At 43.6% G+C, this 26,405-nt stretch overlaps 1 protein-coding gene across 4 annotated transcripts in view; it reads left to right on the top strand.

Annotated features, from left to right (window-relative positions):
- Positions 1–26,405, top strand: part of LOC311016342 (uncharacterized protein) — a 404,261-nt gene that overhangs the window by 171,421 nt on the left and 206,435 nt on the right. For all 4 annotated transcript variants that reach the window (XR_014597473.1, XM_084013971.1, XM_084013972.1 and 1 more), the window contains exon 15: positions 12,508–12,681. Coding sequence is in view for 3 of the 4 variants with exons in the window: in XM_084013971.1 (XP_083870097.1) it covers positions 12,508–12,681 (174 nt within the window). In the remaining variant the exon portion in view is untranslated. The remainder of the gene's footprint in view (positions 1–12,507; positions 12,682–26,405) is intronic.

The raw sequence follows: 26,405 nt of genomic DNA, 5'->3' as shown, positions 1-26,405 counted from the left end.
CCAACAGTTCATATATGAATGTAACAAGCCCCAAATGCGTATTTGATGAAGATTGCAAATACTTTAACATTCATGTATTTGTGATTTTTTTTTAGATTTGTGTGTGCATTGGAAATATGTTTATGAATCTTGTTTTTTATATGTGAATATTTTTTACTTACATATGAAATGAAACATATTTGTGTGTGCATTGAAAATTTATTTGTGTTTTGAGTCACATGTATATACAAATCCCCAAATACATTTGTAAATCTTTTTTGTGCATTTATGAATTTCTGTGTGCATTTATGAATTATGAGACTGTTCTAGCTCCATACTCCAGTGTCAGCAACATTCCCACCAGAGCACGGATAGAGAGAGAGAAATCATCAAAGGCCTCAACATCACCAATACGAATAACAGGAGAATTCAATATTGAACCAATCTCACTCTGAACTAACAGCCTTGGTTGACCATACCTCTCCTGCAGCGCTTGAAGGGCAGTAGAATATGGTCTCATATCATGCATGCAAGATTTGGCCAATTTGTGGGCTCCTGGGTGTTGAAGATGTTCTAAGAGGACCTGGTATTTGAATTGCTCAGTAAGATGGGTGTGGTTGTCAAGGAGGTTATCTAAGGCCATTTTTAACAGAGCAAAATCACTTTCTCTACCACTCTTGAACACAGGGAGTGAGGGCTTTGGTATCCCATAGGCTGAGGCCAGGACCAGATCCATAACATTGGGGGGTTGCGAGTGCACAGAACGTGGAGGCAGAGATGATATCTGCATAGGTGGTAAACTCCCAGCAAAGGTGGACTGCACAGGGCCAAGCATGGATGCAGGTTGATTGGGGGCTTGGACTGAGCTTAAAGCTACAGGTGCATGCTTAGATGGGATTTGAATAGGGGCTTGAGCTAGAGTTACAGGTACATGGTGGGTAGAGAGAGACGGTAGTATGGCGTCAGCAGGCAGAGAGGGGATATATGACTGGGCAGTAGAGGTGGGAACCTGGACAGGGGGTAGGATTTGCTGCGAGGGCTGAAGCATAGGATGAATCTGAGGGGCAATGGGATAGCCAATTTGTGATAGTGGGGGTGTTGAACCATCTTGAGACTCGGCATATCTCATGTTTACAGGGGCAGGAGTAAATATTCTGGAGGGGGGGAGATCGTAAAAGGAAGTGGACGCTACATGGTCTTGAAGAGATGATGATGTTGGTGCAGAAGCTGCAGCAGGGTGATCATCTAAGAGGTTTTCTCTAATAAAACTTGAAACAAGCTGGGCTGCCTCAAGCTCTTGCTCCTTAGTGCGGATGCGTCGATTTGTTGCAACCTTTCTGATAATTTTCTCTCTCTTCTGTTGTGCTTCCTGTTGTCTTTGCTGAGCATCTCTGGCTTCCTTGTCTATCAATGCACATTCTGTATCAAGCTCCTCATCCTCCCTTTGTTGTCTTTTCAACTCCTCCAGCTCATCTCTCCTCTTCTTTTCCTCAAGGAGACTGGCTTGGAGATCACTTAAGACTGAAGTACTACTGCCTCTGGAAATCCTACTAATTCGAGAGGCTGAGGGGAGACTGGAAACTGACTTGGAGCCAGTCTTACTATAAGCACCGCTGCGTGGGCTATGGGACTTTATAGATGTTTGTTGTGGCAGTACATGGACTCCGTAATAGTCAGGGGGGCGTCTATGCCTCCTGCGTCTCTCTTGTGTGAGTGGGTTCTCAGGGATTGTGTAGGATACTGATGGCAAAGGTGGAATTGATGGTTCAGGTGGAAGGGCAGGCTCTATGTGTTGAGTGGATGAGGATGGCCGAGGTGATGTTTGAGACATTACAGGTGAAGCCTTATCTATGTTAGGCTGGGTTATGTCTTGTCCACCTTGGTGTTCATCCGTGAATTCAGGAGAAGCCTGCGCTTCATCAGTGATCAGCCCATCAACCGGGTTAATGCCAACAGCCTTTGAATCAGCTGAATCAGCCATTTTGCGTTGCTCTGTGGACATGTGGAGTGTGGCTCAGTCTCCGGCTCGAAGGACCAATTTTGTTGTGGAGGTTCAGACTGGAGCCACACAAACCACCAGGATACAGAAGTTGCTTTGCACTTAATCTCTGTTTATTTGGTTTAACGTTTGAATTGAGGGGGTGGTGTCACCGAGTGCCATGGTTCTAAAACAAAGAAAAGAAAGAAAGGAAACAAGTAATTCATGCCTGATAAATATAACGAAATACCATTAAATTAGAATACAATGAATCCTTTAAGTTCATTATCCATAAACACATCAAACCAAATGATTCTCGTTAAACTTAGGCATGTTAAAATACTTGAAACTTAAACATTGACCTTAACCTTAATGCGTTCAAATAAGTTTAGATTTACTTACAATGAGATGAAGTCAAACACGCATGGCAAACTCAGGTGAGCACCACCAGCACACACACACACAGAGTCTGGAGACAAAGGAAAAGGGGGAAGGCCTCAACTGGGCCTCTATTTGTAAAGTGGGAGGAACGGTGGGAGGTGCTCACATCTCCATCTTGGAGTTTTCTCTTTGGAGATCTCAGCCTTGGAGTTTGTGACAATCAGGATCAGGTCTGGTGTAGTTCTTTGGTAAAAAAAAAAATATTTTTGTAGCTTAAATGTAAATACCAGCCAACACAATAATAGTAATAAATAATAATAACAAAATAATGGTAATACGTGTACATTTTCATGAGCCCTCACAACTTCACACACACCTTTTTACTGAGGTTCAGCTCCTACTGAACTCGAAACCTGTGTTCCTCTGGCCAGCTGAACTGGAACAGTGAAGTGAAATCAGGACTTAATATTGGGCTTCTTTTTTTACTCTAAGTCCATTATTTTATCCATGCTGCCAATATTTAAAAAATAAATGAACAATGAATTCTACCATAGCATTTCCCCCAAGTGAGTGTGACAAACAGTATAGACACATGTAAAAAAAAATTGTACACTCAATTATATCAGCTTCATTAAGGAGATCGAAGACTGAGTGATGTTTGTGCCATTGACACTTGAATAGCTTTATTTATTTATTCCTGTCTGTCACTTCTTTCAAATGCAGAAAAAACCTGCATCTGCCTTGTGTCCATCATGTTCATACAAAAGTCATCATAATCTTCCTGCAAACTAAAAAGGAACAAGAACGGTTCCCTGAGATCATTTATCTCCTCTTCATCCAGGCCATCAGACATGCGTAGCAGCTCCACTGCCCTCAAGCGATCTTCCTCGTCCATGGTGATGACCTGGGGAAGGGAAATTTTTCCCTTGAATGCTTTTGACCGACACCACCTTGCTGCCTCAGTGGTGTCCCTAAGCAGAGCATCCTCCTATGAAAAATAAAGAAAATAATTATTAAAATAAAGATTGGAGAAGGCAGAAAATGGTGAAATAAGAAAAGCCCACAGCAGGTAACATACTCCGTTCCCTGTTCCCAGTTCCGGCAAGTTCTCAGCCTCCGCTAGAAAGGAAACAGATTGTAGTTCTTAAAGGCACAACAACAATGCAAGATGTAAAAAAGATCAGTGGCTTATTTCAAGTATACTGGTTTAATGAAAATTGAGAAATGACTGCAAAACCAGCTCTATGACATCCCACCTCTACAACCTTGATGGATGTGTGTACAATAATACTGCTTTGAACAATACCTGATGCTTCAGAGACAGATTCTGAAAGGATGAACGTTTTTGGAGGGACCACTTCCAGATCCTGAAATAAGTGGAGGGATTATGCTTTAGGGGACCACAGTGGGCTGTGCGGGGGCCACAGCGGGCTGCGAGGGGGTCTCTGGATGCTGAGTGAAGGCCAGTGGATGCTGTGTGGGGGCCTCTGGATGCTGAGCCGGGGCCAATGGGTGCAGTTTGGGGACCACAGCGGGCTGTGAGGGGGCCTTTGTTGTTTCTTTGGGGGCTCCAGCATGCTCCTCCACTTGGTGTATTTGTAAATGCCTTATAAATTGCAATCTATTTATAACTGTTGCTGCACAATAGCAGCAATGAAAGTGTGTTGCCGTCCGACAACTTAAGCCACACTTGATTATTGTGAATTCTGTAAGAAAGGAATGAAGGGTACATGATTCATATTTGTAAACAAATACTACTGTAATTAATTAATTTGTGTAATATGTAAGAAAAGCACCTTTGTGTTTGACTGAGGAATGGCCTTCTATATGGTTATCAACCATAGGTTTTGCACCCTTGTATTTACAAAAGGGACAGTGGAAAAGTTCACTTTTGATGCATTTAGAAATGGGCCTTTCACCATCCAGGAATATACTAATGTGTCTCTATATATCAGAGGGGAAAAGAACGACATAAAAGGCACAGCAATTAGAAATCCACAAGACAAACTACTACTGGGATTTACCATATGACTGTTATTCCATAAGGAGATTGAAATACAGGTTTACATCATTTCCCCCCCAAAAGTATAATCCCCCCCCCCCCCCCCCCCCAATCTAAAATTCAGCATTTTCTAATTTGTTAAGCCTGCTTTACCTAATTCTTGCTACTTAGCATGTAATAACTATCACAAAAACGTAACAAAACACTAACAAATGAATCGGACATATATATTAAACTAAAACTCAGAAAAATACAGGTTTATATCATTTCCCCCCCAAAAGTATAATATTTTGTCCCGACTATAACTTGTTTTAAACCTGCTTTACCGTATTCTTGAAATATAATAACTGGTTTATATCATTTTTCCCCAAAAGTATCATATTCCTCCCCCCACACTGCAAAAAAGTAAATACATACAGCATAACTTATTTTAAAATGAAATGATGTTAATTCCTTCTTTGTCTGTCACAAATATTGCAAAGTAGCAAGTTAAAACACAACAAAACACCTTGCTTACCTCCATTTTGCCAGCTGTACTGCCTCTTCTGTCCTGTACTGCTTCGTCTCCGTCAGACACGTCCTCTTCTTCAGTGGTTGTGCGCGATTTCCGCCACCAGATGGCGCCCGCGCAGTGGGCGGGGTCAAACGTTTAACTCCGCCCACGTTGAGCCACGCCCCGATCTGCGTACTGCAGCCAGGGCTACTTGGCAGCCAGGGGCTTCTCCTGCAGCCAGGGCTACTTGAGCTGGACGGCGGTCGGGGGAGAGACGCACACAATGATTAAGTGGATAAACGGTCGGTGTACGTTGCGGCCATCCGACTTTCGACTTTTGAAGTCAACAATCACAAAACGGATAACGAGTCGTTTCCCGTTTTCCGCTAAAAAATAAAAGAACGAAAAACGGAAAATGACTCGTATCCTGTTATTCGTTTTAAAAACGGAAAACGACTGATATTAGATACTGCGTTTTATGAATGGGATTCAGGGATGAAATAACAGTGCCACTTGTCATTCCAGATTTTGCCGTAGGCTACGTCTTTTTTGCCAAGAAGGCACTGTTATGCCGCGAAATTACCTGAAAGCCTACTTTGAGACATTTAGGGGGGGCTCTATAACACTGTTCATAAACGCTCTGACAGCGTCTGACGCTCGCGTTTTGAAGTAAACCCACTGTTTTAAACACGCACCAAAAGCGTTATGACGCTGACATAAAAGCGGAGCCTCCGCCACTCAGCTGTTGATCCTCGGTGACTGCCGGGATCTGCGCTCTTACCGACCGGGAGCCGCTCCCTGAGTCGGCCGCACCCCCCGCACCCCTAGTTCCGACGTCTATGCTGCTAACGTTTGTTTCTATGATATAAATGAATAACGTTACTCGACAGTTCAAAGTATTCAAAATGTCCATCCCCGTCAAGCTATGATGCTAACTTAGTTAGCCAAACTCACCTTACCTGTCTAGGAGAAGAGTAGCCAATCCTGCATCCGATTTCAAATTCCTCTCAGCTTTCTACTGTCTCCACCGTTCAAATGCATCCCCTATATAGACCCTCGCTTTGCCTCGGTTTTTATCTTGGCTTTTTTGTGAATCATAACGAGCTCTTTTGGGTTTCGTTGCCTCCGCCATTGTAGCTCAGTCGAAACTGGAAAACCCGTGGTTGCTCGGCAGCTGAGACTCTACTGACTGCAATGATTTGTAGACGCCAGTGGGTGGCGCCACGTGCCAAAACATGTTTTCAAAACATAAACATGATTTGCGGTCCGCAAAAGATTTTTTTAAATGCGAATATTTTGGCTGTACTGTTGTTGTTGGTGAGTTCAGTATGTTATATGATCATTATTCCTGAGTCTCTATGACATATTAGGATGATTTTACAGCCAGTTGCTTTAGATTTCTTACATATTGTACCTTTAACACTGGAATTATGAAGCTAACTTTGTTAACAGCTTCACACCAGAATCCAGATGGATCCAGATCCAGTTAGGTTGGTACTCTGGTCCGCTCTGCCACGTTCATCAGCCGTAGTCCACAAACCAACAGGCGATGTCACCATGACGACGTCCACTTCTGATCTCCAGTCTGTGGTTTAGTGACTCTTTAAACTTGGTTTTCTCCACAGAGTTCAGCAGATCTCAGAGGTTCCGTTGACCCAGCAGCATCAAACAGACCTGGACTCCATATTTATGGTGAGTACATGTACAAGCTCACCTTTCACTATTAACCACATCAACTACAGACTCAATGCTGAACAGGTTCTAGTGGTCTCCATGCTGCTCAGACCCACACATGAATCCCATGTTGGGTTCTTTAGTGTTCATGTTCAGTTTATCCTTCTGTTCCAGCTGCTGGAGGAGAACATTGGCACTTTTGTGAAGAACGAGCTGAAGAAGATCCAGAAGGTCGTGAATCCAGAATACCCGGAAAGCTTGGAGAGTGAGGACGAGGATTTGAGGAGCAGCAGAGAGGCGTTACAGAAGATCACAGTGCACTTCCTGAGGAGAATGAAGCAGGAGGAGCTGGCTGACCGTCTGCAGATCAGTAAGAGGATTTTAACAGATTTAACATGGTGGAAAGAAGAGAAGGATTCAACTTGAAGAACTTCATATTTCTCCTAATAGGCTGCACACAATTCAATGTTTAGGTTCTCTGGTTGTCTACAGACCCGATTACCATTTACTCACTGAGCTTTGCAGCTGCATTTCAAAGGGTTATATCCTTCCAGTTCTGTTTGTCTTGAAAATGTCTTTTATTTTACTTCTGTTGGCTTCATCAGGTGCACCTGATTGATTTTGTCACCAATCGTTATGATTTAATCAGGAAAGAAGCTCATGAAGACACTACTACTGAGGACTATAGGAATACATGTCTCTAACACATGGCTTGTTCATAGACTGTAAAAGGGTCTGTAGGATCCACTAACTGGGTTCCTTTCTTGTTTATCCAGGAACCGCTGGTCCAGTGTACCAACGTAAACTCAAGTCTTACCTGAAGAAGAAGTTCCAGTGTTTGTTTGAAGGCATCACTAAAGCAGGAAACCCAACCCTCCTGAATCAGGTCTACACGGAGCTCCACGTCACAGAGGGAGGGACTGCAGAGGTCAATGACCAACATGAGGTCAGACAGATTGAAACGGCATCCAGGAAACCAGACAGACCAGAAACAACCATCAGACAAGAAGACATCTTTAAAGGCTCACCTGGAAGGGATGAACCAATCAGAACAGTGATGACAAAGGGAGTGGCTGGCATCGGGAAAACAGTGTTAACACAGAAGTTCACTCTGGACTGGGCTGAAGACAAAGCCAACCAGGACATACAGTTCACGTTTCCATTCACTTTCAGAGAGCTGAACCTGCTGAAAGAGAAGAAGTTCAGCTTGGTGGAACTCGTTCATCACTTCTTCACTGGAACCAAAGAAGCAGGAATCTGCAGGTTTGAAGAGTTCCAGGTTGCATTCATCCTTGACGGTCTAGATGAGTGTCGACTTCCTCTGGACTTCCTCAACAACGAGATCCTGACTGATGTTACAGAGTCCACCTCGGTGGATGTGCTGCTGACAAACCTCATCAGGGGGAAACTGCTTCCCCTGCTCATCTCTGGATAACCACAAGACCTGCAGCAGCCAATCAGATCCCTCCTGAGTGTGTTGACATGGTGACAGAGGTCAGAGGGTTCACTGACCCACAGAAGGAGGACTACTTCAGGAAGAGGTTCAGAGATAAGAAGCAGGCCAACAGGATCATCGCCCACATCAAGACCTCACAAAGTCTCCACATCATGTGCCACATCCCGGTCTTCTGCTGGATCACTGCTACAGTTCTGGAGGATGTGTTGAAGACCAGGGAGGGAGGGGAGCTGCCCAAGACCCTGACCGAGATGTACATCCACTTCCTGGTGGTTCAGTCCAAACTGAAGAACGTCAAGTATGATGGAGGAGCTGAGACAGATCCACACTGGAATCCACAGAGCAGGAAGATGATTAAGTCTTTAGGAAAACTGGCTTTTGAGCAGCTGCAGAAAGGAAACCTGATCTTCTATGAATCAGACCTGAAAGAGTGTGGCATCGATATCAAAGCAGCCTCAGTGTACTCAGGAGTGTTCACACAGGTCTTCGGAGAGGAGAGAGGACTGTACCAGGACCAGGTGTTCTGCTTCGTCCATCTGAGTGTTCAGGAGTTTCTGGCTGCTCTTCATGTCCATCTGACCTTCGTCAACTCTGGTGTCAATCTGATGGCAGAAGAACAAACAACCTCCTGGTGGTCTAAAGTCTCCAGACACAAACCTAAAGGAACACATCTGCATCTGAGAGCTGTGGACAAGGCCTTACAGAGTCCAAACGGACACCTGGACCTGTTCCTCCGTTTCCTTCTGGGTCTGTCACTAGAGACCAATCAGAAACACCTACGAGGTCTGCTGACACAGACAGGAAGTAGCTCACGGACCAATCAGGAAGCAGTCCAGTACATCAAGGAGAAGGTTGATGAGGATCTGTCTCCAGAGAGAAGCATCAATCTGTTCCACTGTCTGAATGAACTGAATGATCGTTCTCTGGTGGAGGAGATCCAACAGTATCTGACTTCAGGACGTCTCTCCTCCAATGAACTGTCTCCTGGTCAGTGGTCAGCTCTGGTCTTCATCTTACTGTCATCAGAAAAACATCTGGACGTGTTTGACTTGAAGAAATACTCTGCTTCAGAGGAGGCTCTTCTGAGGCTGCTGACGGTGGTCCAAGCCTCCAGCAAAGCTCTGTAAATATAGTTCTTCATTCAGAAAACAACAAACCATCTTGGAATTACAAGGTTCTATCTACTATCTGAACAATTTGGTTGGTTTTCCCAACTGCAAAAGTTATATGTGGAACAAGTCCTTTTCATACATAAGATTCAAATATTTTCTTATTTTTGGGAATGGGTTTAATGCAAACAGGACCTTCCAACCCCACTGCTGCTCACACAAGAAACAAAGTTTATTTGTCACACAGCATAATTGCATACAAAGTCAATCAAAGACGTGAATAGAAGCCATTTTGCAATGGGCAGCTCAAATGACACAAATAACACAACACATACAAGACAAATTCACGGAAGTCCCACGAACCAAGAACTTGTGTGACGCTTTGTGTGTCAGTGTTGAGATTCTCATTCTGTCGGCTATAATCTCAGACAGGACGGCGTTTGGTTTCCCGGCTTCATATGCTAATGCTAGCCAGATAATGCTAGCTTCCTATATATTCCTAATCTTGCCATACTAATCATAGGTAGGGTTGCCAACTTTGTCACTATGAAATAAGGGACAAAACGTGGCCTGCAGTAGGAATGCGAGTATGGTTTTGTGTGAATATACAGAGTATTGTTTTAAGGCATTTGTTATAATAATAGCAGTTTTGCAGAGGAATAAAATAGCAGACACTCAGAACGTACACCCTCTGTGTACACAAACAGTGGTGGGGAATAAATGCTTCACATTCTTATTCACTCAAACTATACACAAGTTGAAAAGCAAAACATTTAAACAAAAATAGAGGAACAGTGGGCTTACCTCTGCTCACCAACTCTACTTTTTCCATGGATATTTTTGGCTGCTCTTGACGGATTCAAGAAGTCTTTTGTCCTTTTGTGCAGCCAGAGAAAAGTCCTTACATGACAAGTCACAGTTCACAGATATTTGAAGTTCATTTTTGATCAGCTCTGTGCTGCATCTGTTTCTTGAGTCTGACCATTTAATGGTCATCAGAAGGAAAATCCTCTCTACAAAGGCATTTGAGCCTGGCACGCTGAGGACAAATGAGACAATCCTGAACATGTTGATCAAGTTGGCTTTCCCTAGGTTTTGGAAAACTGCAACCCACTTCTCACTGGTAGATTTTGTGGTATCCTGTGTGGCTTTCTTTATTTCCTCCCTGCTAGCACAAAACTCTTCATAGAGTTGGTCCATACTCACTATCTCTGTCATTTTGAGGGCAACCACCACCTGCTCCAGGTCAGTGAAGGAGAGCTCCTCCTGTAGGCCGATCGGTTTCAGTTTCATCATCACATTTTCTGATGAGAAATCAAACCATTTGTCAATGTATGCAATGACAGAGTCATAGAACTTCAGAAAGTCCTTCTGCTGCTGTGATCTCTGTGCTGGCAGTTGTTTGTCCATCAGCTGCTTGGTCTGGTATCCAAAAAAGCTGTCTTCTTTCTGCTGAAGCATCTTCGCTTTGAATTTTCCCACCTCCCCGTACACTTCTGTGATGCAGAGCTTTGTTTCCTCCAGCTTTTTAACGAGTGTGTCAAAAACACACCCCACGTTGTGGAAAAAGCACAGATAAATCTCAGTAGCTGCAGTTTTTTCTTCATCCTCAAAAATCCTTCTCAGAAACACAGGACAGGTCTCCCCAAGGGACCTGAAGTATGAGGTGAGAGCTGGCCAGCTCTGCAGGAGACGATCAACAGCTGGATGGAGAGACAGCCATCGCGTGCAAACATGACGCAGAATTTCACGCCACTCAATGTCAACAAAAACAAAAAATGCACGCAGTTCCTCTCTTCTGGAAGCAGATACTGAGAAGTGGCTGTAGATCTTTAAAACCAGTGACTCAATATCCACTGACAGCCGATCACAGGCGTGCTTGCAGGTGTTATGAGCTATGTGAGCCGGGCAGTTAGCTTTCAAAATGCGAGTGTTGTCACTGCTCAATAACTGGTAAACGGAGTGGTGTTTTCCGAAGTTTACATTGGCATTATCTGCCGCATAGGCCGTGATGTGTTTTATATCCAGTTCATACTTTTTCCGGCAGTTCATCAGAGCTTGATGAATACCATTTGCCGTTTCATCACTATCTTCATAAAAGTCAAGTAGCTTGCACCGCACTCCATCAGACACAGAAAAATATCTCACGCACACTGGAAACATTTTTCTATTTCCCTTGTTTGAGGCATCGGAGGCAACCGAGTAAAACACAGGCTCACCTTCAGTCGGGGATAGATCATTCAGGATATCCTGTACAGTCTTTGGTCCTAATACATTCATTGTGATCATCTCAGCTTTCGTTCTTCCGAGGTGCATCTTCTTCACAACATTTGAGTCATGAAACAACGCTCCGTTTAGCTTAACGAGGCAGTCGGCGCTGTTGTAGCTAAGTCCATGTTTGACAGTGTGATAGACGTACGAGGCTTCACTTGCCGCTATTTTGTCCGTTTCCACAGTAGCCGCCCCGAAGAATGCACCGATATTGCTTGCACCTTTAGCGAGTGTGGCCTTCTTGTGCATTTCTGTGGAAGCATGTTGGGACAAGTCATTCTCACCTCCATGGCCAACTGAAAATTCCCGGCGACATAAAGTACAGAAGGCTTTCGTTGAGTCCCCGCTGACGGGCTTAACCCACGTCTTTGTAGCTTCCCATAGTTTGTTGTAGCTGCACAGTCTTTTCTTTTTTGCAGGTTTATCCATTGTAGTTCAATCCGTATTCACAGTCGACTCAGCAACGTCACACTGTGATTTTCTCTTGTTTTTTTTTTAGGAATTGGCGCATTTACTGAACGTATACTGATACGGGAGGTGGGGCTGTGATTGGATGATGACAGGTGTCGTTGATGATCCTCAAGTGTCGTGATCAGCGCTGCTGCAGTTGTATCAGTCAGTGGTCAGATCAGCATAGCAGTCAATAAGCGGGACAAAAGAGGTCACGTACGGGACAAATAAATTAGGCCCAATATATGGGACGTCCCGGCTAATACGGGACAGTTGGCAATCCTAATCATAGGAAGCCAGTGTTAGCTGACAATGAAAGTAAACTTATTAGCAAGACTGAACTAGTCTGGTGTTTGCCCTGCTGTCTTTCACAAGGCTTGATCTTGAGGTTTCTTCTAAGCGTGACATTTCCTCTGCTCCTTGTTGCTGCTGCCACTGAGCAACCACAGTAACATGACAAAGAAGCAGAACCCGATTGGTCTTCCTGTGTGCATTTGACCTGCTGATTGGCTCACAAGTAGAACCTTAGAGAACCAACGGGGTTTGACTTTGGAAATAGAACCTTTTTGTTTCCTAAATAAAACACCTCAAATAATGTTACTAAGTTGTCTTAGAATAAGAATATGTGAATAACTTAATTATGACAAAAATGAACCTGAGGTGATGAACAGTTGTTTGTAATTGTTTCATCACTAATTTCTGGTTCCTCTTCAGACTCAGTGGCTGTAACCTCTCAGAGAGAAGCTGTGAAGGTCTGTCCTCAGTTCTCAGCTCCCAGTCCTCCAGTCTAAGAGACCTGGACCTGAGTACCAACGACCTGCAGGATTCAGGAGTGAAGCTGCTGTCTGCTGGCCTGGAGAGTCCAAACTGTCGACTGGAAAATCTCAGGTCAGATTCAACTACTTTGAGAAGTTTACCTATGAAGCTTTCAATGATGCGTTTACATGCACCAAATATTCAGTTATTTATATTCACGTAATCCTCAAAAGACATGTTTGCTACTATGGCTGATGAAATACTGTTTCTGCTGCTAACGACTTGCCAGCAAAAGAACAAAACAAAACAAAACTTGTCAAAACCAAACCTCTTACTTATCTTTTCCCCGCCGTTCAATGTTTTAATAGTTTTATAAATCCACCTGGTGTTTATAAATGCTGTTGCAAACGTCAGTCTACGTTTGTGAAGTCACTCCATGAACATGTGAGCCTGAACTACAACACCAGACTGTCTCTGCTGTCAAGGTGGAGCCAGTTTGAACCACTTTCTATACAGTTGAGTTTATTGAGTTTTATATGAAATGAACTAATATTCTTGTCACGGTGGCTGAAGCAGCAGGGAGGACCCACATGCAGACTCAAAGCTATGCAGATGCAATGAAGACATATTATCATGAAAACACCTCCTAGTGGCCAGCAGAGAGAATGCAGCTTTAAGGACCTTCAGGCTTGACTTCACTTTTCTGAACCAGAGGTTGATGCCTGATTGGAATATCAACTCTGACAACTGAACATGAACCAACCAGACATTTTGATGCTGCTGACAGTTTTAATTCAAAGTTTAACGCTTCTAACTCGTCTGCACGGCGGAGACAAAACACCATTTTAACACCAACATGTGCACACACATTTATGATGACAATGACTGTAAAAGGCTCTATAGCAAGGGTCACTAAGAGGTGGAGCTTGGCCCAGATCCAGACCCAGACCCCGTCCTACTTGGACCCAGACCCATAACTGATAGATCATTGAGAATTATTAAATGATGACGGAGCGTTTCCATTTTACTGCTGCAGCGTTAGCATCACTACACTGGTTCAGATGGTTGGAGGCTAAATCATCTCACTGGTTGATACTCACAAACACTAAATTACCCAGTAATGCAAGTGGGTGAAACGTTAACTCCAAACTTAATCAAATCTGGGCAAACTGGTGTTTCTGTGAGTGACGTTTCTATGGTGACAACTGACGAGACTCACTGACAGCTGACAGATGGATCAGAGAGTGGAGGTGATAAACGTCAGTCAGGTCGGTGAAATCTAGAGCCGATAGATAAGTTCACACGGCTGCTCTCAAAGAGGAACGCTGACAGTGAGAACAGAGCTTTGAATCAAGACAGACTCTTTTCTTCCAACTGGCAGTTGAACACCTGAATGCCTCATATGTTCTGAGACTCTTAAGAAGCACATTTTCAAAGCTGTGTTTTGTATTTTACTGTTATTATCAGAGTACTTGTTATTCATAATTCCTCCAGTTCAATATGAAAACTATAACATTGTTGAAATGTTATTGAATTACAGCCTTTTTTCTTTGCTAGATGGTTTAAAATCACTACCAGATCTTTGTTGGCACACCAGGTCTGAAGACAGACCACATAGACTGTTTCAACTGTTGTTTCTTCTCTTTTCTAACGCTTCAATTTCTCTCTCAATCATTTCAGCTCGTCTCTTTTCTTTCTTTAACTTCCTCCTCTGTCCATCTCTGTCCATCACTCAGCCACGCTTATCCCACCCAGTACAACATCAACACAGCAAAATACAAATATAACTTTTTCTCATTTTAAAAAGTGGACAAATGGACATAAGTCTATGTAAAGTCCCCAGAAGTGACAGTAGTGTGTGTCTTCAGTCTGTCAGGTTGTCTGATCACAGAGGACGGCTGTTCTTCTCTGGCCTCAGCTCTGGACTCCAACCCCTCCTATCTGAGACAGCTGGACGTGAGCTACAATCATCCAGGAGACTCAGGAGTCAAGCTGCTGTCTGCTGGACTGGAGGGTCCACACTGGAGACTGGACACTCTCAGGTGAGGACAGATGGACAGACATCAGACTGGACTCTCAGGTGAGGACAGATGGACAGACATCAGACTGGACTCTCAGGTGAGGACAGATGAACAGACATCAGACTGGACTCTCAGGTGAGGTCAGATGGACAGACATCAGAATGGACACTCAGGTGAGGACAGGTGGACAGACACCAGACTGGACACTCAGGTGAGGACAGATGGACAGACACCAGACTGGACACTCAGGTGAGGACAGATGGACAGACATCTGACTAGACACTCAGGTGAAGACAGATGGACAGACATCAGACTGGACTCTCAGGTGAGGACAGATGCACAGACATCAGACTGGAGACTCAGGTGAGGATAGATGGACAGACATCAGACTGGACACCTAGGTGAGGACAGATGGACAGACATCAGACTGGACACTCTCAGGTTAGGACAGATGGACAGACATCAGACTGGACTCTTAGGTGAGGACAGATGGACAGACATCAGAATGGACACTCAGGTGAGGACAGGTGGACAGACAGCAGACTGGACTCTCAGGTGAGGACAGATGGACAGACATCAGACTGGACACTCTCAGGTGAGGACAGATGCACAGACATCAGACTGGAGACTCAGGTGAGGATAGATGGACAGACATCAGACTGGACACTCAGGTGAGGACAGATGGACAACAGCTCCAGACTGTGTCTCCGTCTCTGACTGAGGAACTGGGGTTCATGTTTAATGGTGGACCTGATTGAGGTCTTTGAATGTCTTCCTGCAGGGTGGACCATGAGGGACAGCAGAGACTGAGACCTGGTGTCATGAAGTGTGAGTATGTTTTCAGTAACTCAGCTGCTCCAGATTTGAACGTGTTCATGACTGAAATCCGATGATCACGTTTCTATCAGGATGTAGCGTTTGTTTCTTCGTGGCTGTAAAGATGTCGTGTTGTGTTCACACCAAACGCCACATTTTCACACTCAATTACACACAAAGTCAACGCAGAGACACAAACGGACGGCAATTCCTGCCGGACGGCAACGGAGTCGTGTTTGTGTGAGTTTAAATATTTCAACTCAAGAGATAAATTCCTCTGTGTCTCTAAAGCGTCTTAGCTTTGAGATCGTCCTCCTGTCGTCCCTGAATCCTAAATGGAGGAACCAGATGTTGTCTCCTGGGTCTGTGGTCCCCTAGAGGTCTACAATAGTAGCTCACATTAGTCGAGAGACCAGACCACAGGTCGGTCTGGTTTCAATCTTTAGTAATTTAAGGCCAAACTGTGATATTTTTAGGACCAACGATGTAATTTTGTCGTGTTTTTGTTTTGTCTGTTGATCGTCAGTGATCCAGAACAGACAGGTTGCGTTCTCACTAATCCAACTTTCCTAACGGCTCTACATATATTACACTAATTATACACATATATAGAAACCTGTTCTCCAGGCAGGACCACACGGCCTCCCACAAAGAACACCCCCACTCCACATGGCTGACTGGTCGACACCCACAGCCGCCATCTTGTAACACACTCACACACACACACACACACACACACACACACACACACACACACACACACACACACACACACACACACACACACACACTTGTATAGTATTTAGTTAGATAGGCCACTTCGACTTAGTGTATGTTTCTTTGTTCATTGTTAATAAACCCCTTATGAACATACTGCTGTGTTTATTAATGTTTTATAAGAATGAATGATATCAACCTCTTCTCTGTGAAGAATTCACAAATCCTTCAACTGTTTGTACTCATATTCTAATAGTTATTAATTATTGGCATTTGAGTACAAACTCCTTTATATTGAGACTGAGTATTGATATTAATAATGATCTATTAATAACTGAATCCGATCCAACAAAACACACACCACTACACACCGGTGCCTATTTATCAATGAAATGTATGACGTGACCCATCACCATCAAGTTACCGCCCCCTTGTGATGTCATATACTAATACCCAAAGTATATTTATTAAGCTTTCAAAACACACACCAAAAAACACCCAACTGTCTCCAACAATAACCTTTAGCTGCATTGTGTTTGTTCTCTCCATCAGATGTCTGTGAACTGAAACTGGACACAAACACAGTCAGCAGAAAACTCAAACTGGACGACACCAACAGGAAGGTGACATGTGTGTCAGAAGACCAGTCATATCCAGATCATCCAGACAGATTTGTCTCATGGCCTCAGCTGCTGTGTAGAGACGGTCTGACTGGTCGCTGTTACTGGGAGGTCCAGTGGAGAGGAGTGGTTCGTATATCAGTGAGTTACAGAGGAATCAAGAGGAGAGGAGAAAACTCTGAGTTTGGATGGAATGATCAGTCCTGGAGTCTGTGTTGTTATGATGGTCGTTACTATGTCTATCACAAAAGCAAACAAACACACATCTCCTCCCCCTCCTCCTCCTCCTCCTCTGGTGTGGTAGCAGTGTACTTGGACTGTCCTGCTGGCACTTTGACCTTCTACAGAGTCTCCTCTAACAAACTGATCCACCTCCACACCTTCAACACCACATTCACTGAACCTCTTTATCCTGGGTTTAGAGTCTGGGATGGATCATCAGTGTCTCTGTGTCTCTGAAACTGTTCACAACAAACACAAAGCAAATTTTTCACGTGTTTGATTACATTCAGCGTCGATGCAAAGATGTGAATGAAGAAATAGCAGTTTGTAATCAGTCAGGTTCATTCCTCCTTGTACTTGTTGTAAATGTATTAATGCTTGTGTAAATGTACTTAAATGAATGGAGTATACGGGATGGCTTTGTCTTTAGACTGAACCTTGTCGTGTTGAGGAACATGCATTAGTGACTGGAGCAAATAGTTGCTGTCCAGTGAAAACCATCAACATGAAACACAGAGCACACACAGATTAGAATAGAAAACATAATGTATTTAACATATTACAAATAAAAAAACATATTAAACTGTTTCTTCATTGTTGGAGAAAATGCTCCTGCTAAATCCACTAAGGAATTATAAACTATGATGATGCTGCAGCTGAGATTTTCCATTCATCAACGCTTTATAACGCTTGCTCTTGGGTGATGTTGGGACTTTGAACATCATGAGGGTGTTCTAGTCCTGCTGTATGTGAAAACATGTATGACATAACTTTTGTTATGATTTGGAACAATAAATAAAATGGCATTTAAAAGAGAATAAACTGTTCTTGAACAGATATTTTAGCAAAAGTTTAATTAAACTATATTTTAAAACCAGTGTGACGATCTGAAAGATGCCTCGTCATGAAAATGAAAACAGGGCTGATGTTTGTTTCATTTCCCCGAGTACAGTCCGATACTATAGTATATTGAATGTGGAGATTAGTCCCATTATTATCACTATATTGTGTTATTATTTCTAATACCTGCATCAGTTGAACTTGGTACAACTTGTGCAGGAGGCCTGCTGAATGTTGTGTTCCCAAGGTCTCGTCTTCGTGTCCAGAGATACACAGACCAGCTGATGAAGACGGCTGCATGATGCATGTGAACGTGTCTGGGTATAAATGCTGACTTTGCTGCAGTGAACCTCCGTTGAATTGAATCCGGCGTCACCAACAGGCTTGGAAGAAGAGAAGCGTCCGCTGGCTGCATCTCGGCTCTGGGCAACTCCGAAACTGCAGACGCAAATAAAGGTCAGAGATGTTTTGCCACTATTTTATCGTCTGCTTCACCTCGGCCTAGACGCAGTGAGTAACACATAATATTCTCCAAAAGGAAATTGATTAAGATCAAGATGAGAGAATGTGTGGATTCAAATTAAACGACTGAAATAATAAAAAGACAAAGCTCTGTGTAATAAGGAAGTTGCATGAGAACATGTTCAAATAAAATAAAACTGCAAGCTCTGTCGTGACGGGCCCTCGCTCATATGCGGTCATGGAGTGCCTGCGGTCACATGGCAGTGTCGTGGACGCCTACCCCTGCTGGGCCGCCTCTTGTGGTGGGTTTAGACACAAGTGATCTTCATTCAAAGCCATGTATAAAGTCTTTCGCAGGTGTGGAAAGTTTCATGACTGTTGATCTGGTGTTAAACAGTGACAGAGGTCACATCTTCTCCATGCCTTCCTGACATCTCTCTGAGTCCCCTTAGTGTTTCTCCTCCCCCTCCCCCACTATTTACAATGACAGCGCTGATACGCAGATGGTTAAAAAACATTTTTTGCCCACTTCCTGTTGACTTTAGGCAGTGGGTCCAAGAGGCTTTTTTGTACATCTTGTGATGTCACGAGAGGCTGTGTCCTGGAGAGGAGCTATATTCCTCACAGATGGCTTCAATCTCTGACTGCTATGGCTTCACCTGGTGGGGGAGTTCGGAACTCCACACCAACACACCAACACACCTGAGGCTGATCAGGGACTAATTGACTGCAGGGCTTTTGAGGGTTGGAGACGCAGGGAGTGCGAGGGTGTGTTGGTGGAGAAAGGCTCGCTGGCTGAATGCTCTGGAGAGGACCAGCCAGACCATGAGTGTGACCTGTGGGGAACTTATCATTTGGATTACTTACCTGGAATACTACAAGAGGACGGTTTATTGGGAGGATCTGTACCTAAGTTTGGATTTTCATTGTTGAAGGGCTGAAGAGACATTATTTGACTTTCGATAACTGGAGAGCAGCCGCTACCTTAGTTATAGTTTGCGTTTGAAAACTATTTCTGTTAATTCCCTAAAAACATTATTAAATCCTTGTTTATACCCTAACTTATGTCCTTGCACTGCTTGAGTTATCCCGCTGAGAGCCGTGTAGACTCTCATGACATCACAATCTCCACATGGGCTATCTAGGAAAAAATATTTTGTGTGTACGCCCAACCTAATGGGGGGGGGGGGTCACATTTCATGTCGCCATTAGGTGGCGCTCTGACTATGAGTCAATATTGCAGTGCAGACGTGTTCAGGACGGGACGACTCAAGTGTGAATATTTTGGAGCAGAAACGCTGAAGTTATAACAGCTTTGATGCTTTTGGCGAAGGTTCAAAATAGTAGCACAGTCATGGCATCACCCTGGCCACACCCCTAAATATTCTGGACATCTTTGGATAACTTTTTGTCCTTAAGGCCTTTCCAACCATATATCCAATGTTGGTATTAATCGGATTAACGGTTAGTTCAAGTACAACCCCTGTGAATGGCCAAAAACGGCCAAAAATGGACATAGGCTTTGAGTTTCGTGATGATTGGCCCAAAGGTTATGTTGTCGGCGCTCGGGCCCTAACAAGCCAACTTATCCTGATGCAAGATCAGCTTTTTAAATCCCCCGGTGGCGTGTCGTGCACATAACACGCCATGAAAACGTAATTTCTGATCCGGCTTGCCTCCTCTCCCCGTTTAGATGGAGGTTGACTCGCCTTGTTTCTCCTCTGTTACGGTTTTGAGACAACCTTCATTGCTGCTCAGAGGAGGAACGCTGTGGGGAAAAGGAATGATCATGCATAAAATGAGCTATAGATATTCTATAGTTATGAAATTAAACCAGAAACAGCATTGACAAAATGTAAAAGTTTATTTACAATGCAATCAGTATTTGTATAGAAGGCACGTGTGGAAGGAAACTTCTTGATGCTTACTGGACATTACATACTATCCCTGTGCTTTAAATAAAAATGATCTGAGTGCTATGAAGAAAATATAGATGAATGCTGTAAATATAATCCTGAACCAATAATCAGGAAGGTACAGTCCGCCACTGTAGATGAGCATCACAGAGAGAAGCATTGAATATCATAGAGTATAAACAGTATAAACATGATCATATATGTGCATGTTAGAATAACAGTTTACATTCCTCCTGCAGTCCCTGGGGTTCCAGACCCCATGTAAAGGTACAAAATCAGTCATTAATCTCTTTCTTGTGTCGTTTCAGCTAGTTGCTCTTTGTGGTGATGCATGAAAACTGAACTTTGTCCTTCCCTCCATGCACTAATCCACATTCTATTTTGTTCATATGAGTTTCAATCAGATCAGCATTTTAAGTGAGACCTGAGTTTCAAACTCCTAAATGTTGTTTGTCGATACAGTCGCCATAGAGATGCTGTTACCATAGCGATACAGCAGCTGTGATGACGGAGCAGTTACAAGCTAATGAGACTCTCCTCGTCTGCCTCTGGCTCGGCAGCGTCCACGGCTGGTAGAAGGCTTTCTGCAGGAGGAGCTGGAGGCGGGTCGGTGGGGCAGCTGCGGGCCGGCGGCGGTTGGGTAATGGGCTGGTCGATGGGGTGGTAGACGAAGCAGTAGTCTCCAGGTTGGGAACTGTTCTTAACATTGAGGGCCACCTCTGTAGGAGCCAGGAGATGGTGAACACCGTCCATATACACGCTGAGCATGTAAGAGTCTGGGGGAAACAGAATGATAACGTAATGATGCTATAACAGTAGTCCAGGGGCCCGTTTCACAAAGCAGGTTCAACAAGCTCTGAAGCTAACCCTGAACTCTGAGTTGAACAACTCTGAGATGGGCAACTCTGAGTTTTCGGTTTCAGAACAGTGGTTTTGAATTAGTTCAGTCAACTCTGAGTATGTAAACTCTGAGTTACGCGCGTGCCTGCCGACTCTATAAAGCCATCATCAATGGAGCTCCGATACTATGATTCACCATGGCAGCTGGGAGAGCGTCATTAGATATTACTGAGTGTTTATGTAGAAAACGAGCTCATCCTGAGAAAGCGGAGCAACATAACTGCAGCAAAGTAGCGATAGTTGGCGTGGCAGACAATTACTGCCTGATCTAATGTGTATAACTGAATGAAACAGTCTATTGATCTAAAGGTAATAAGTCTTTATTTTCGACCTTGCAGAGAGACACTGTGGTGTAATGGTTAGCACCGCCGCCCACGGTGTAGGGGACAGGTGTTCAACACCCGTAGTTCACAAAGCCGTTCATTGAATGAATTATCATTTTCATTGGGTGCAATCCCCCCATGCCCAGAAAGAAAGTGGCGTCAGTTGAAAGCAGAAGAATATTGCGCAAATACTTTAACTAAGGCATATGATTTTAATCATATTTCACATATTAAACAGTAAATATAAGCAGGTATGTCAACACAGAAATGTACTTAAACATTTCATAAATGTCCCGTTCGCAAAAACACTAGCTCCGCAAAGAATCTGGTTGCGGATTATGTCCATGATATGAAATGTTGAAAATGTCGGAGAATATTGTTTAGATAATATCTAATGTGATTGGAAGGAAAGGCAATCAAAATCCTCTCCGGACGCAAAGCTGCTAGAATCACTTTTATTTCCATATCAATTAGGTTGACGATGATGAAAGGACGGCACATTTTTTCAGAGTTGGTTCAGATTCCGGAAAAAAGGCGGAGACATGTAAGGGAGAAACTCACGGTTCATGGAAGCAAACCTGCTAGTGAGCAGGTTAGGTTCACGGAGTATGTTACCCGGGTAACTGACTCAGATTTATGCTGAACTGGCTTTGTGAAACCGAAAAACCAGAGTTTCCCTCATCTCAGGGTTAACTAACTCAAGGTTTTCACTAAACCTGCTTTGTGAAACGGACCCCTGTACTACGAAGCGAGTTCAACATAACCAGGGTATCTTTAAGAGATCCAGCTTAAGTAACCCTAACAAAGGCAATCGGAGATAAGCGGTCACACGAAGCTGAGGGGTATTCCATCAAACTCGCTAAGCGCGAAGCCGGGCTAATTTCAATAAGCCTCGCTACCTGCAATTAAAAAAATATGAATAAATCGTTTATTTTGTTTAAGACCGACTGGCCATATGATTGTTTAAAGCCCCCAGTTGGGTGAGTGGTGATGCACCTGCACTTGAATGTGGGCATCACAGGTTCACATCCTGGCAAGGACATTTTGTGTGTGTTTTCTTTTTTTTTTAATCAGAGAATTAGACCAACATTTTACCTTAACTATAAACCTTACCTATAAATATGTCATACAATTTCCCGAGAACTCAAATATAACTTGCAAAAACATGATAGGCATAAAGATGTTATTATTAATAACATGTTATAGATCCCAATGACAAAGGCATTGCTGCATGCAATTTTCAGCCACATAAATTCCTTTCAGGTGAGTTCATTAATAGGTTAATTGAATGTGTTCATTGAATTGTTGAGATAAATGAGTTGGTCAATGTAGATGCATTTACTAGGCCTATCTAAAAAAAGAGAGAGAGCGAGAGAGAGAGAGAGAGAGAGAGAGAGAGAGAGAGAGAGAGAGAGAGAGAGAGAGAGAGAGAGTTCCAGCCAAAGAAAAAAGTTTCACAAAGTTCCATAGACGTGAGTTGAACCTTGGCCGGCCGCATGCAAAGCCGGCACGTTACCTCTACGCTATCCTCACATTCAAGAACTCTTTGTCAGTGTTATATTAGAACATGCTACTCTTAACAGTACTTCCGTTTTTAATCACTCTGCAATTCTTGCCGAAGCAGCCTCGCAATTTTTATTTATCACTACAGTATTCCCTTTATTGGTTATGATGGGTTTGTACTCCTCGTACAGTTCCATCAATAATTTTTGCTCTGGTCTTTTCTGCCATTTTCTCGATGATTCGACATTCACGATTCTGGTCTGGCTTCATATCCCGTGAGCTGCGTAACACACGACAACGTTAACCTGGCTTGAATTAGCCTCAACAAGGCGCGGCTGAATTGCGTTAATGGAATGGGTTTAGCCGCAAGTGGAAGTTGGCGTTAGTTCTAACCAGGCTTAACCAGGTAAGCGCCGCTTTAATTAGCGAGTTTGGTGGAATACCCCTCTGGTTATCAACTCGTTAACTCAACCCAGGGTTTACCTGTCCAGCTATGAGCGCGTGCACATGAAAGAGGCGGCGTTTGCAGCATTTGACCAATCACATACATGGATCAGTCTACGGCAGCGGAGCGGTGTATTTCATGTACGAGGAGCGAACCATAATCTTACAGAAATACGAAGAAGTTAAACATATAATGCAGGCAAAAAGCAACAGTTTCATCTGCCAAATGCAGGAAGGACAGCTGGCAAAAACTCACCGACTGTGTGAATACGGAAGTCGTATTAATAGTATTAGTAGTAGTATAATATGACTGCCCCATCATAAGGACACTAGTAGATCTGACTGATTTGATTATAACAGTAGCTTAGCTGATAGCTTAGTGGTTGTGTTGACGCCCCATGTACCGGGGCTGTCTGCAGCGGACCTGGGTTTGAATCCGCCTTGCGGCCGTCTTTTAAATCATGTCATCACTCTTTCTTTAGTCCCTTTAACTCTTATGATGTCCTTCAGCAATAAAAGGCCGAACACATAACTTTAAAATAATGATTTGTTGCTTGGATGTATTCTTATAACATGGTTTATGACAATATTAGCCTCATTCTTTCAGCTGCAATCCCAGCGGTGTAAAACGGACTTGGGAGCAAATCAAATAAATATAAAAACATAATTCAAAGTGGTAAGTAGGCTGTACGCTGACAAAGAAAAGTCTTTCCCTCCGATGAGAATCTGTATCTCTCATATAAAACATCGTCAGAGACAGAAAAAGGGTTTTGCCGGTCTCAGTACACTCTATAGTTCTCCTACGAGACCCTCTCACGATCCACCGAGCTTCTTTTTTTTTTATATCCGCGCACCAAGAGAGCTGATTGGTCAGTAGGCGGTGTGTTTCTCCACGTTGATCTCTTATCAGGAACATAACCTGCTCCGGAGCAGGTTAGCTCCACAGCGTAAGTTACCATGGCGATCTACCCCGGTAAGAAGTGAACCAGCGTCGTAGGACGGAAAACCCAGAGTTAACGCTTAAGTTACCTCGCTAAGCACAAATCCTGCTTCGTAGTACAGGCCCCAGTACCAGTAACCTGTCAGCCTGCAGCCAGACATGCTAACATGGATGAACACACACACCACTCCCTGGAAATGAACACACTGGAATGTAAACGTATCACTTTTATCTAGGCATGTTTTAAAGTAGTTGGACTGGCTCTGATGGCTCAGCATCAACTGCAGGAGGAGTGTTTTAGAAACACTCAGGGGTTTACACATCTTTAGTCAAATAATATACGTAAATCCACACATCCATTTGTTAATGAGAAGAAAACCTGCCATCGTCATCCTCTTCAGGCACACAGCGCAGTTCCTCCCATGTTTCCCAGAGACAAACCTCCCAGTCAGCTGGCGGCGCTCTGATGGCGTCCTCCTCCCTGGTCCCCGACTCACCATTCTGAGCCGGGGTCTCGTCCTCAGACCCTCCCTTTCTGATTCCGGCACCTGTGAGACGGTGGAAACAGTGAAGTTTAAGGTGCACCGGAGGACTGTGGTCCAGTATCTCGTCCGGGTTCAGGACCCTGACACTCTGGTCAGGACTATGATGGCGGCTGTGATCAGCTTGGCTATCGGCTCGCTGCTGCTGCTCTTATGCAGCGGCGTCGCGATCAGACGCCTAAAGGCCAACGGCTCAATCAAATCAGCCGTGGCAACGAAAACAACAACAACAACAATCAACTGATCAGTGTGACGCCGTCGTGTCACTACGACCAGATCACGGAGGGACGCGTGGAGGAAGGGCTGCTTCACTGTGACATCTGTACTCATTCTCCGCTGGTGAAAGGCGGACTAACCCCTCAACTGCTCTCCTCTTTGCTTCATTTCTTACAGGAAAAATTAGTTTATGAGACGTTAAGACAAGAAGTCAGCAGCTCTATGACTCAAATGTCTGCGTCTGCGTTGTGTTCCAATAAATAAACCAAGTGGACGTGTCACAGTTTAAGCCAGTCGATTACAAAACACTAGAAGAAGTGGTGCTGCATCCAAAGACCTCTACCTGTTGATTTGATAGTTTACCAATAAACTTTATGTTTATGATTGTATTGCTTCAGATGTATTGCATTTCGTCAACAGTTCCCTTGTATCTGCCCATGGGCCTTGAAAGCTGCAGATGAAGCCTCTCCTAAAAAAGAATTACCTTGATACCTCAGTCCTCAGGCCCTACAGGTCCAAATCCAATCTGCCCTTCCCAAGTCAATTTATTGAACAGTTTGACTTCCTCAAACAACAACAATTTCAAAAATTTGGATTTCGATCGAACCACAGCAAAGAGACCGCTTTAATGAGGGGTTGAAATGATATTGGTTTTCGTACAGATTGCAGCAAAATCTTCGTTCTAGTTGTACTGGACCGTAGTGCTGCGTTTGATACAGTAGACCACGACATACTGGTAGGCAGCCTGGGAACATGGGTGGGGTTGTCTGGCACAGTCCTAAACTGGTTTAAATCATACTTGAGAATCTGGTTACTTCCTGGTGTTTGAGATCTGCTACACATCGTTCTGTCGTCTCTCCTACATGTGAACAGTTTGGTAAGTGACAGTTTTTGATATTTCAAACATACAAGAACGCGACAATGTTCAGTCTTTACTGCAATAAATGTACTGAAGCTGTAAAATATAGCTTCCACCTGAATGCATCAGTAAGAATAATCTAAGCTTATCATGTATTATAGTACAACACTGGGCTGTGTACTTTTACTGTGGATACTTTAAGTACAATGAGCTAATTACAAGCAGAACTTTCATATTTACTAACAAAGTATTTTTACTGTGAAATACAGTAAATAAAAACATACTACAGAATTACATGTCACCTAATAAATTGTAAAGAAAAACAAAGATTGTAAATGTTAAAAGAAGTCCGTAAACGAATAAATTCACCCAAGGAGGAGATCAGAGACAGAAGTAAAATCGACGTCAGACTTTAATCTTGGCCAAGAGGAGCAGTTACAATGCAACAACGTACTGTATGAAGATGCTACAGAGGAAGTGCTCAAATCAGTGTTGTGACTTGAGTCTTTTAAAGG

The sequence above is a fragment of the Eutrigla gurnardus genome, assembly GCF_963514095.1.
Source record: "Eutrigla gurnardus genome assembly, chromosome: 7".
Lineage (NCBI taxonomy): Eukaryota > Metazoa > Chordata > Actinopteri > Perciformes > Triglidae > Eutrigla > Eutrigla gurnardus.
The sequence above is the reverse complement of the archived record's forward strand: the minus strand, read 5'-3'. Positions and strand labels throughout refer to the sequence as shown.